Source organism: Zeugodacus cucurbitae, chromosome 5 (genome assembly GCF_028554725.1).
Source record: "Zeugodacus cucurbitae isolate PBARC_wt_2022May chromosome 5, idZeuCucr1.2, whole genome shotgun sequence".
Classification (NCBI taxonomy): Eukaryota; Metazoa; Arthropoda; class Insecta; order Diptera; family Tephritidae; genus Zeugodacus; species Zeugodacus cucurbitae.
The window spans coordinates 20,779,241-20,791,833 of record NC_071670.1 but is presented as its reverse complement, the minus strand read 5'-3'; the positions used below and the strand labels follow the sequence as shown (position 1 = coordinate 20,791,833).

General features: G+C 35.6%; 2 protein-coding genes across 4 annotated transcripts in view; one reads left to right on the top strand and one right to left on the bottom strand.

Moving 5' to 3' along the window:
- The window catches only part of LOC105215036 (uncharacterized), a 31,472-nt gene extending 30,981 nt beyond the window's left edge, over nt 1-491 (bottom strand). Inside the window, exon 1 of one of the 3 annotated variants that reach the window (XM_054230453.1) lies at nt 347-491. The gene's annotated coding sequence lies outside the window, so the exon portion shown is untranslated. The other 2 variants (XM_054230450.1, XM_054230452.1) reach the window with 2 other exon arrangements.
- Nucleotides 492-2,092: 1,601 nt separating this feature from the next.
- On the top strand, nt 2,093-3,695 carry LOC105215035 (survival motor neuron protein). Its single transcript, XM_011188777.3, has one exon. It carries the CDS (start codon nt 2,253-2,255, stop codon nt 2,850-2,852), a length of 600 nt encoding a protein of 199 aa, XP_011187079.1. The 5' UTR covers nt 2,093-2,252; the 3' UTR covers nt 2,853-3,695.
- Nucleotides 3,696-12,593: the final 8,898 nt, after the last annotated feature.

The window sequence follows — 12,593 nt, the reverse complement described above, 5'->3', positions numbered from 1 at the left end:
CATGTACATACCTCTCTGAGCTATGACAACATCAAAAAGCTTGTAACTATTGCTCTATGACAACATCATAGCCAAATGGACTCATTTAACACATACATAAATATTTAAATACACACATACGCTAATTTTAAGCGTATGCGCCAAATCAAACAAGCACTAGTTAATCATTTCTTAAAATACGTAGAGAAACACTTAACCATTAAATGCGAAATACAACTATTAAAGCGAATGCAGTAATCTTCAAATCACAAAACTTTCCGGAACATTTTTGTCACTTATTCGTAACCATAATAACCTCTTTACAAAGCTTTTAATATTTTGTTATTAAATATAGAACCTCACTTACACCCAAATAATAACTCGTCAATAAGATATAGATAATTTGACAATATTGCCACACTTTCGGAAATTAAAATAGTGGCTCATATTTAAACCAAGCCATTAACGATCAAATCTGTGGCGCAACTCACACCCATTGTACAGGTTGATGGCTACCAAAAATATTTTCTAATACTAATAATACTATATTAATATAAAAAGTATCAAACGAAAATGATTTCTTAACTTTCCTACATATTTAACTTTTTGATGATAAACTAAAGCATTCAAGGCACAAGAAACTTCGACACACCGATCAAAAGGTGTCTTTGATTGGTCACTTCTCTGATCGCTATATTTTGACGCTGCTTTCATGTAAAAAAAAAAACCCTGCTTAAATTAATGGGCACAAAAATGTCTTATTGCGCAGATTTATGTGTCCACCAAAGAAAGTATCGCACCTTTTGAGAATGCGTATGTGGACATCGTAACGCAGAGGTGCACAACATGTGCTCCCCGTTTGTTTGAACATATGGATAGTTTCTTCGATTATCTTAGAAGATCTTAGAACATTTGAAAGGAAAAAAATCTGGAATGAGCTGAAGTCGATTATGATCCATAATTAATAAAAATAGTCAGCTGCCCAGTATAATTTCGATTTTATAATATTGGTCTTATTACAGCTCAGCAACTATTTTCCGACCATTGTAATGAAGACTCTCGTGACCTTTGATACTACATGTTTCTCCATCGCTATTGTAGATCGTTTCTGACAGTTTCGCCACACATAAAGTTGACGCCCTGGAAACTATTTGACATTTTCAGTGGTAGTCGATGCTGATGGCGCGACAACGTACATATATCATTCTACACTCATGTGTGGGAAATGGAAGAGAACACACGTGTCTGAAGCGTACCTACATTAATCGACTCAAGACTTAATCAGATACCGTAGTGGGATTGTTCAATAGGATTGCAGTAGGAGAAGAACCGACAAGGCCTCATTCCGTTGTTCTTGATAAGTTAGCATGACTCCATTGGACAGTGTTATCCATATAAAGCTGCCATTTAGCTGAATAGTAATTATAATAGCCCACAGCCACACAATTAGCCTTGTATATAATTTTTTCTAATGAAATAGAAGCTGTCGAACTATCAAAAAAGATATTTTATTTCTAGAATTAGACATTCAGATAATTATTTCGTTTTGAGTATTGCATATGAATATTTAATAGTGATGTGCTGAACACATAGAAGACGACAAGCGACGAGCGACATCTGTCAAATATTAAAATACACGCGTTCTTATAGGCACAGATTTTTTGACAACAGCACGACTACGCGACAACAGGCTTGTAGTTGTCGTTGTCGCCAAATTAGAAATGTTTCTAATTTTGCCGACGACAATGGCCGCTGTAAAGCTGCCACTAACATGTGAAATGTAAAATTATTTAAAGTTCTCACAAGTATGACGTCATTTTGCCAGTAGAAACGTAAAACAGCTTTGATATATCATTTATAATAACAATCGATTATTTAAAACAAATAAATCGCCAATGTTTACATTTTTTGCGTAAATAATTTCACTGTAAACTAAATATGTAAATTTTATTGAAATGAAAGTACGGCAACAATGAAATTGCTGTTTGATATGTCGCTGCCGTCTTCAAAATGTTCAAGACGCTGGCTTCAAAGCGACATTTGTTATCAGCCGTCGCTACGTCGTGTCGTGTCGTCGCCTTTGTGTTCAGCACTTGACTATGCAGTCTGCCTTGTCAATATTGTCTATTATAAGATTGGATAGATAACAACTATTGTCTGTGGACACAACGAGTTGTAATATTTGGCTTGCTTATTGGCAGTAATGACTCCAGATGGCAAGGTATGGTGAGGTTTCAGTGGCGATTTAGTTGTTTTTAATTCAAAATAAAAATATGAGCTCAATGGAATTCATAAAAAAAAACTGTTCGGATCCTGAGGCCTGGGATGAAAGTATGCTAATTAAATCCTATGGTGAATGTGTAAAACTTGGAAGCGAAGAAGTAGCAAAACATGTTGCTAGTAACACCAATGCCGATGCAACAAAAATATTAGAAAACGATTCGAATAATTCAATTGAATTTAATATTGGCGACTATGTTAGATCCACATATGGTGACGATGGTTGTGATTATGAAGCTAAGATAATGTCGAAGGACAATTCCAATGGAACATGCTTGGTTAAATACATTGGATATGATAATGAAGAAGTAGTTAATCTGAAGGATTTGTTACCATCATGGGGAAAAAGGTCACGCCGTTTGCAGTTTCAACAAGCGACCACGCAAGGAAGAGGAGATATTAACTGTAATACTGCTAGTAGTAAGAAAAAAATTCCAATGGATTCTGTTCCACCTCCTCCTCCTTTACCACCTATGCTCACACAAAATATTTGTGATTCGGAACATTTATCAGCTATGTTAATGTCCTGGTATATGAGTGGTTATTACACGGGTATATATGAAGGCATTAAAATAGCGAAAGAAAAACAATAATAATAGTAATAAGTCTGATTTCACCATTCATCAAAACCTCAGAAATAAATAAAATATAAAACGTTGAAATAATGTGTCCTTAACAATTTCATACTGAAAGTATATTATATAAAATTAATGATATTTGCTAAGATTCCATATAAAAATATGAAATGAAATATAAATACAAACGAATTAAAATAAATCAATGGAAATGATTGAAATAAAAATTATATCTCAATTAAAAAGTGCAATGAATCTCTGTCCATAGCTGTACGTATATACAGGTTCCTAGTATGGATAGCTAAAAGTGAAGCCTATCATCCAGAACGAAATTGCGCGAGATCTCTTGCTTCGCGCGAAACTCGAGCTTGTCATCTGTAATACTCTGTAGTTTGACTCCAAAGACGCCATTCACCGGGAAATTGTTCAGGAATGTATTAATATTTAAGGCATGTCTAATCCTGGCTATGTCCAAAGTCTATACGGTATATTGCTTGATGCCGTCGACGAATCGTAAGAATGACCTCTTGATGTTCCTGGGGAGCGGTACTTCTTGAATGAGATGGCTACGTCGATAATTTCGACGAAAGCATTAATCTACTTCTTTGCAGAATATCGTCGGAAAAACGAAAGCATGACGATTGGAATCTCAGTGTGCTCTGCGTAATCCATAAAAAGGGAGATCCCACAATCTGCGCCAATTACCGTGGAATAAGTCTCTTCAATACCGAATATAAGGTTCAGTTAAGCGTGTTGTGTGAAAGACTAAAGCCCGCCGTAAACGAACTGATTAGACCTTATCAGTGTGACTTTAGATCTCGAAAATAAATAAAAGCGGCAACTTTACGTCAAATATCAAAATGTTTACTTGAATTGTTGTTGTGAAATTTTATTGAACAGAGAAACTTCGTTTTTCGCAGCCAACTTTACTTCGGAACGCTCTGTCCAAATAGAAAATACAAATTGTATGGGCATTGAGAATTTTTTGACAGTCATTTGCCGCTGCCGCTTTTATTTAGGGAAGGCAGTTAGTCAGTAAGCTGATGGAATTAATAGTAATCCTAAAAATGTTCTTATTCAATTTAATGATAAATTAAAAATACTTGATGGTCGAATATAGATAATAGATTTGTTACCATTTTCAATTAAGTGATGTTGATGAATACTTCTTTGAGATTTGAGATTTAGGTGTTTGTGGTAGTACAGAATAATAATTTATTATGCTAAACAAAATAAAAGTAATTGAGAAGATAATAAATACGCTTAATCAACCGATAAGGGCTATTTGTGGAATTAAAAAATAATTTCAGTTTGACATACTGATGTTATAGTTTTAACTAATTTTTTCCATTAGAAGTGCCAATTTACTATAAGATGGTTTAAGAGACCAGTACTTGCTTTCAGTCATCTAATGATAAATTATGAGTTAGCTCTGTTAGTAACTCACTTAATAAAATGATTAACAGGGATTCTTTCGATTACAATAGGTATAAAACTGTGATCGGCTCCATAAATGTCAGAATAATGAACACGCCGATTGCACGAATGCCATGTCACTGTTGACAGTGATAACTTTGAAGAAGTAGACAATTTTGTATATCTTGTAATCAGCATCAACAACTCCAACAATGTCAGCCTCGAAATCCAAAGTTTTGGAAGTGCTCGATGCAGTACCCGCTGGTGGAAGCAGAGGAAGAAGACATCCACTCCGATGGAAAGACCAGATGAAAAACGACCTGGTTTCTATAGGCATTTCCAATTGGCGCCAAACAGAAAGAAGGAGAGATGAGTGGCGTGCTCATATAGATTCGCCTATAATCGCATAAGTGAAATGTCTACATGCATATATACAGCTTGTCAAGTAAAGTGCCTTGGAGACGATCAAATAATTGCGTCAAACAACACATATATGTTGTCGTGCTGCAATTCTTATGAAAAAAAATTTCTCAATTTTTGTATTATTTTATATTATTTAGTTTATTTTATTATATTTTATTTTACTTTATTTTATTTTAATTTATTTTATTTTATTTTATTTCATTTTATTTTATTTTATTTTATTTTTTATTTATTTAATTAATTTATTTTATTTTTATTTAATTTAGTTTATTTATTTTGTTTTTATTTATTTTTTAATTTTATTTTATTTTATTTTATATTATTTATTTATTTATTTTATTTTATTTTATTTTTTTAATTTTATTTTATTTTATTTAATTTAATTAAATTTATTTATTTTATTTTTTTTATTTTATTTTATTTTATTTTACTTTATTTTTTTATTTTATTTTATTTATTATTTTATTTTTTTTATTTTATTTTATTTTATTTTACTCTATTTTATTTTTTTTATTTAATTAATTTATTTTATTTTTATTTAATTTAGTTTATTTATTTTATTTAATTTAATTTAATTTATTTTTTTATTTTAATTTATTTAATTTATTTAATTTAATTTAATTTAATTTATTTTAATTTATTTTAATTAAATTTTATTTTATTTTATTTATTTATTTATTTTATTTTATTTTATTTATTTATTTTATTTTATTTTTTTTATTTTATTTTATATTATTTTATTTTTTTTTTTTTATTTAATTAATTTATTTTATTTTCATTTAATTTAGTTTATTTATTTTATTTTATTTTTTTATTTTATTTTATTTTATTTTATATTATTTATTTATTTATTTTATTTTATTTTATTTTTTTATTTTATTTTATTTTTTCCGCATCGCTTTACTTCACATATCCATGCCCTCTCAGCTTGAAATCTTCCCTGCAAATAGGGATGGCAACGATTAATCATTTGATTAAATTAATCGATTATTTTCATTCAATTTACGATTTAATTGCATCGAAACACCTTTTCTAATTACTCGACTATTACTCGAGTAATTGCAAAATAATCGCAAACAGCATTTTGAAATTTAATACATTTTATGCTCATCTAAGTTAGCGTACAAGGGTCGAAATTGGTCGCATCAGTCATTAAGGAATGGAAACGGTGTAAAAATAGTTAAATTCTAATATGTCAACGTAGTTTAATAGCAACAAATGAATGTCTGGTAACACTGCATTTACAGTTAAGTCAAACGCATTTAACGTTCAGTTGTTTGAAGAGCAATGGCGCCACTTAAAAGCGAAGTGTGGACATTTTTTAATAAAATAAGCAATAACTACGTTAAATGTCAACTTTGCTGCAAAAATTTAAAATTCTCTAATAACACATCAAATATGTTGCAGTATTTAAAATTAAAGCATGCACCAGTAGCCTGCAAATTTGTGGTAAGTTGGAGCAATCGGTATTACATTATAATTGCTTCTAGTTATATATAAATACAAATCTAGGAGTAAAGACAATGTTTCCCTGTGATGATGACACTGACAACATGATTGAAATGCCGAGTTGCAGCAGCAAACCAATTAATGAAAGCCCTTCAGCTTCGAAACAATATTGATGCTTGGGAAGAAATGAAAACCGTTTACCCAAAACTGTGCGGACTTTCAAAAAAGTATTGTCATCTACTTGGTACCTCAGTACCAACTTGGTTGAACAGAGAATAAAATTATTTCCGTTTTTGTTTTTGTGTATATACCAACATAATTTCAATGTTTGAAATAATTATTTTATCCTATATTTTATTGGTTTTATTTTTACGCAAAGTTGCAAAATATAGTCTTTCAACCAAGAGGCAATTATTTTACTTTGAGATTGCTGTTCATATTTTGAAAAATTTAATACCATTGTGCTACTTAACTTCAAATATAGGCCATTTTCTCTTTTAGGATATGTCTGGGACTCTGTGATAGAGCATTATAATACAAAATTCGGCGCTGAAACTTGGTGGTGGTCTTTATGCAATTTAGTATTATTTGAAAACATTGTAATTAATCGATTAATCGATTTTTTTACATTAATTGCAATTAATTGCAATTATTTTTTTATATCTTGCAATTAATCATTTGATTATTTAATCGATTAAAACAAAGAATTTGCCATCCCTACCTGCAAATGAGCTCATGCTTGTCAAACATGAGTGGAGACGATCAAATTATCGTCCGTCAAATAGAAATATCAAAAATTTTTGATTTTCATCAAACAGAGCCGACAACAGGTCGGTGTAGCGTACGTGTAGCCGACGAGAGCCGACGACACAAACACACTTAAAGTGTTTGACGCAATTATTTGATCGTCTCCAAGGCACTTAACACCTCAATTGTGTAAGGCTACTGGCGAATAATCGCCATTTTAGTACCCATGGCTACTAAGACTAGATTTTTTATTACGATAAGCCATATATCTCAGTTGCCAAGAATAAGCAGAAACAGCCCTGAGTTTACATTTTTGACAATTATTTTGAAATATTTGGCTGCATTGTTCAAACGTGAAGTGCTGAACACATAGAAGACGACAAGCGACGAGCGACATCTGCCAAATATTAAAATACACGCGTTCTTATTGGCACAGATTTTTTGACAACAGCACAACTACGCGACAACAGGCTTGTAGTTGTCGTTGTCGCCAAATTAGAAATGTTTCTAATTAATGCTTTAGTTCTAATTGACAACGCACCTTTGCATCCAAACAAGCATGAATTAAAGTCGGAAGATGGCTCAATTACAGCGATGTTTTTCCTCCTTTGATTCCCCCAATGGATCAAATCGCAATAAGAATAATAAAGTTACTTTATCAAAATTCTCTGTTGACAGCGAATCAATGAATAAAATTTACTTGAGAGATCCTATTACATTTTTGGATAGAGCTAGGAATAAGATGGGACAAGAGAAGAAGTGCCAAATATTTTAAAGTTTGCCAACCTGAAAGGCAATGGCGAATATGAGGTTCCGCTTGTTGTTTTTTGTTTGTTTTGGAAAAATAAGTTCCAAATATTCTCGAAGAAGAGGCCGATTTCGCTTTTTCTAATACTAACTAACTTAGCTTGTATATAAAATTTGTTCAACAATTCAGTTAACTTTTCGTGGGTATATGTACGTACAAATATCTTTATCAATTTTCAACTCAGGGGTCTCATCTGTATCACCTTCAATAGCCATTAATCGTTTAAGCTATTAATATGTTTATTATATGTACAATGTGATTATACACTCAACATTTTCATGTTTGAGCGCTTATAAAACCTAAACGCATGAGGCAAATGAAAGAACTTTTCTCCAAAACCTGTGTTTAGTTTATTACAAATATGCATTTATAATGAAATAAAAAAAGAAAAAAATCTAATAGTTTCAATTAAAAAAATCATACGGCATGTACTCAGCTTAGTATATTTAATGTGCTGAACACATAGAAGACGACAAGCGACTAGCGACATCTGTCAAATATTAAAATACACGCGTTCTTAGACCCCTTTCACACAGTCAATTCCTGTTGCAGCAATTCTTAGTTTTATAGAAGAGGGGGCGACGAGGAGAGGAGAATCGCGCCGAGTCTGCTGTGTTCGGGCAACACGGTTTGTGTTCTTATTCATAACAGTTCGCTGCTAGTAACAGTGTTGCATTTGCGCACATTTTAAAATTAATGTATACAATATGTTTGAAATTTCGAATTGAATCATTTAATTTTGTATGTAATTTGCGAATACATATAGAAACATGCATAATATAATTAAAATGTGTTAGAAATTGGAAAATAACGATTAAAATTACTTAATGAAATATATATTTTTGTTTGGAAACGATGCGTACAAGAAGATGAGGAAATTATATTAAATAGAATGAGAGAAAGACACGAACAGAGTTGTCGTACTAGAATTGCTCGTGTGAACGTAATGGGCGACAGCAAAAGAGAATCGCCCGAGAATTAGCCACAGGAGATGCCTGTGTGAAAGTGGACTTATGGGCACAGATTTTCTGACAACAGCACGACTAAGCAACAACAGGCTTGTAGTGGTCGTTGTTGCTAAATTAAAGTTTTTTCTAATTTTGGCGACGGCAATGGGTATCTGTAGAGTTCGTGTGTCGTCGTTGTTGTTGTAGCGGTTATCTATCCCTGCATGAAAAGAAGAGCATAAGTGTAGTTGTCGTCGAAATCATCTAACGGCCCAGGAAACGTGCTGTTTCGACAGGGTTGGACCAAAGGAAAAGGGGTGTTAGATGAGTAGGGTTCATTGGGCATACAAAGAGGTGGTTAGATTCATGCGGGGACTCGTTGCATGCGGGACATGTATTTTGTATGTCGGGGTTCAGTCTGGATAAGTAGGAGTTTAACCTGCTACAATATCCTGATCGAAGTTGCGCAAGGGTCACTCTGGTTTCACGTGGCAACTCGAGCTCTTCCTCTGCTATAGGTGGTGGTTTGGTTCCAAGGACGCCATTCACTGGAAGGGAGTCAATGAATGTGTTGATAGCTCCACTGTGAACGGCGTTTAGAGCGTGTCTAAAACTGTTTGCGTCCGCAGTTTGGTCGATATAAGGGTTTAGTTCGTCGACGTGTTGTCGGAGTGATCTCTTGATGCACCTTTACGACCGCTAACGGCTAGCGACTTGAGGATTTTGTTGCGGCTCTGTACTTTAGTGACTATCGCAGTCGTGTGTGGAGTGAAAAAATCCCAAAATTTTGGGATTATTAACTGTCGGAATTGGTATGCCCTCGACATGAATGTTAAGACTTAGTCTCCACTCCTTCGTCCAATTGGTAAAAAGGGTCGCCGTGGATTTAGTGGGAGCGAGTGTCAGGCTCCTCGCAGAGAAGAAGCGAGAAAGTTCGGGGAGGTAGTGTTCACTTTCGAACACATGTCATCGATGTCAGTGCCCGACGTCATTATCGTACAATCATCTGCGTAGGAGGTAACGGAAATTCCCTCTGGTGGTTGAGGAAGTCTGAAGATATAGAAATTAAACAGTAACGGGGAGAGGACACCGCCCTGTGGAACCCCTTGTTTAATTTTCCTAAGTTTCGATGTTTTACCTCGAAATAGTACCGATGATTGTCGACCGCTCAAGTAGTTCATAATTCATCTCTTCAGCCCCGGAGAAAGTGTTGTTTGTTCGACGTCTTCTAGAAGCGTTGTTAGGTTGACCGTGTCAAAAGCTTTTGACAGGTCCGACGCTACTAGGACTTTTCTCTTACAGGGTGGTTTCTGATTTAGACCATGAACTATCTGGGCGTTTATGACGCTAAGTGCTGTGGTGGTACTATGCACTTTACGGAAGCCATGTTGATGTTTAGATAGGTTCAGGTGGTATGTGAGTGTCGGGAGCAGTAAGGCCGCAAGTGTCTTCACTACTGGGGAAAGGAGAGTTATCGGGCGATAGGACTCCCCTTGGTTGGCGGGTTTCCCAGGTTTCAGTAGTGGAACCACTCTACCGATTTTCCACATATCGGGTATTTGAAGAGTGGTTAGCGACAGATTGAGTACCTTGGCGAGAAACCCGTTGAACCTACATAGGTGTTTTAACATTAAAGAATTTATTCCGTCAGGGCCAATGGCTTTGGAGGACTTGGTCTTCCTGATGACCTTCTGAACCTCCCCACTGGTGAAAACAAGTTGTGCGCCGTTATTTCGCATTTTGCGCAGCCGTCTGGTGACACGTCTTTTAGCCTTGTCAACCTGGGGGTGCAGTATGAGTTGTCGGCTAAAATAGCTCGCGCAGCTCTCCGGGTCCGAGGAGGCATGGCTACCGAATTGAATTTCAACTCTGTCGTCATGTCTCCTCGGGTTTGACAGGGATTTGACGGTTGACCAGAGCTTGCTCACGCCAGTGGAAAGATTATAGGACTTCAAGTGCTCTACCCATTTCGTCCGCTTATAGTTATTTACCAGTTGTCGAATCTCCAAATTGAGATCCCGTGATCGGTCGGTGATCACCTTGCGGAATTGACGTTCGCCAACGATTACGTCCGTAGGAATGGGAAGAGCGGCGAAGGCATTATCGGTGAATTCCGTGAAGCCGTCCCAGTTAGCTTTATTAAAGTTGACATAGGTGCGGTTGTCCGCAGAAATAAAGTCAGGAGGTTTTTCAATAGAGATAATTATGCATAGGTCATGTTATGCTGTTTATCAGACCACCGCTAGCAATGGTGATGTCTGGCGAGCTGCTGCAGGTGCTCATAATTCTGGTGGGAGCTTCGTCATTCATTGTGCAGAATGTCGAATCATCTATCTGTTCTGCCAGCTCCATCCCTCTCCGATCATTTGACAGGCAAGAATGCCAAAGATCGTGGTGCGCGTTAAAGTCGCCAAGTACCAGTCGGTTTTCACCACGAAGTAGCGCACTAATATTCGGGTGATATCCTGTTGGGCAACTTGTAACTGGGGGGATGTATATATTAAATATGTCGAGCTCGTCACCTTCGATAAGACGATATTGCACGGTGTTGTGTAGATTGGTCAGATTGGTCTGACTGGGAGTCATGCTGTCTACTTGAGCTCCTGGGGGCCCTAAGTTGGCCACTCCCTGAGGGTGGCGGCGCGTTGCAGGTTGCACTGCCGTAGAGGCAACAGTCGCAGTATTGCGTTGACAGCAACGGGCCACATAAAGTGTGGTCCACTCCCTATGGGTCTTAAGGCCTGAACAGGTCTTAAGATGGCTCCATCCATTGCATGTGTTGCACCTAACCGAGGTGGAATTTGGATGGGGCCTTTTAGCGCATACGCTGCAGAAAAATACCGCAGGCCCTGGATTGGACTCGATGCCAGCCCGGAGTAAGAGGATATGGAACAACCCTGCTGCAAGGCGTTGCTCCAATGACGTACAACTAAACTTAAAACTAATCGATCCAAACAGGGTTAGATCTCCGAAAGGGCAGCCCTTGACCGGATAAAATCCGGGTCAACTTCGGTGGGTAGAACCGGCTGCTGTGGGAGTTGTCTTTGTGTTAAGCACTTTATGTATGAAAAAAGAGAAAAGTGATATACATATTATTAATATTTTGTCGAATGGCCCTTATTATTTATTACATTTTTTATGCGATTTTTTGGAATTTGATTCCACTTCACTTTTACTTATATCCAAACGTTGTCAAGGTTGGATTGGGAAAATTGACACTGCCCCGCCGTCGTTTAACAATTGGCCACTTCATCAACTTAAATGTTTCGATTCCCAGCCATTCGCGAACAATTTTCGCAGTATGCTTAGGATCTTGTTGAAAAGTGACTTTCCTTTTGGCGTACGCACTCTTTTCCAAACAAATTGGGAAGATAGGTTTGCAAAATATGTAAATAATTTTCGTTTCGCATAATACCATCATTATTATCTTTGAATTTTTTCGCAGGGCCTGCGCCAACAATATTGCTTTCCATCCAACTGAAAACGATTTAACTTAGATTCGTCAAACCATATAACGCGTTTTCAGTCTTCTACTGTCCAGTTTTTACGTACCTTTGCAAATTTTAAACTAGCCTTAGCATTTTTCTCCGATAGACCTGGTTTATTTTTGTTTACATATGCGACATATTCAATACTACCAAGTGCCCTTCGAGTTGTCCACCGACTCAAGTTTTTATTAATTTCCATTTATTGTGTTTTTGTGTTAAAAGCTTATCTTTCCTCATATTCGACATCATAAGTTTCTTTTTGTTTTTGCACCTTTACCTCCACTGACTGACTAATTGCAGTTTCTTAGTGATAATGCGTTCGCATAGCCACTTTTAGTTAAGCTAACAATATTATTTACTGTATTTGGCGATAGCTTCTTTATTTTTTAGGAGGAATGTGGGAGACTAATTTCCAAATTTAAGAAATTAACTTTGAACTATTTATGACAATGAATAATGAACAAAAAACATATAGTGGTAA

Excerpts from the sequence above, each read along its gene's own strand:
- LOC105215035 (XM_011188777.3), top strand. The coding sequence starts at position 2,253 with ATGAGCTCAATGGAATTCATAAAAAAAAACTGTTCGGATCCTGAGGCC.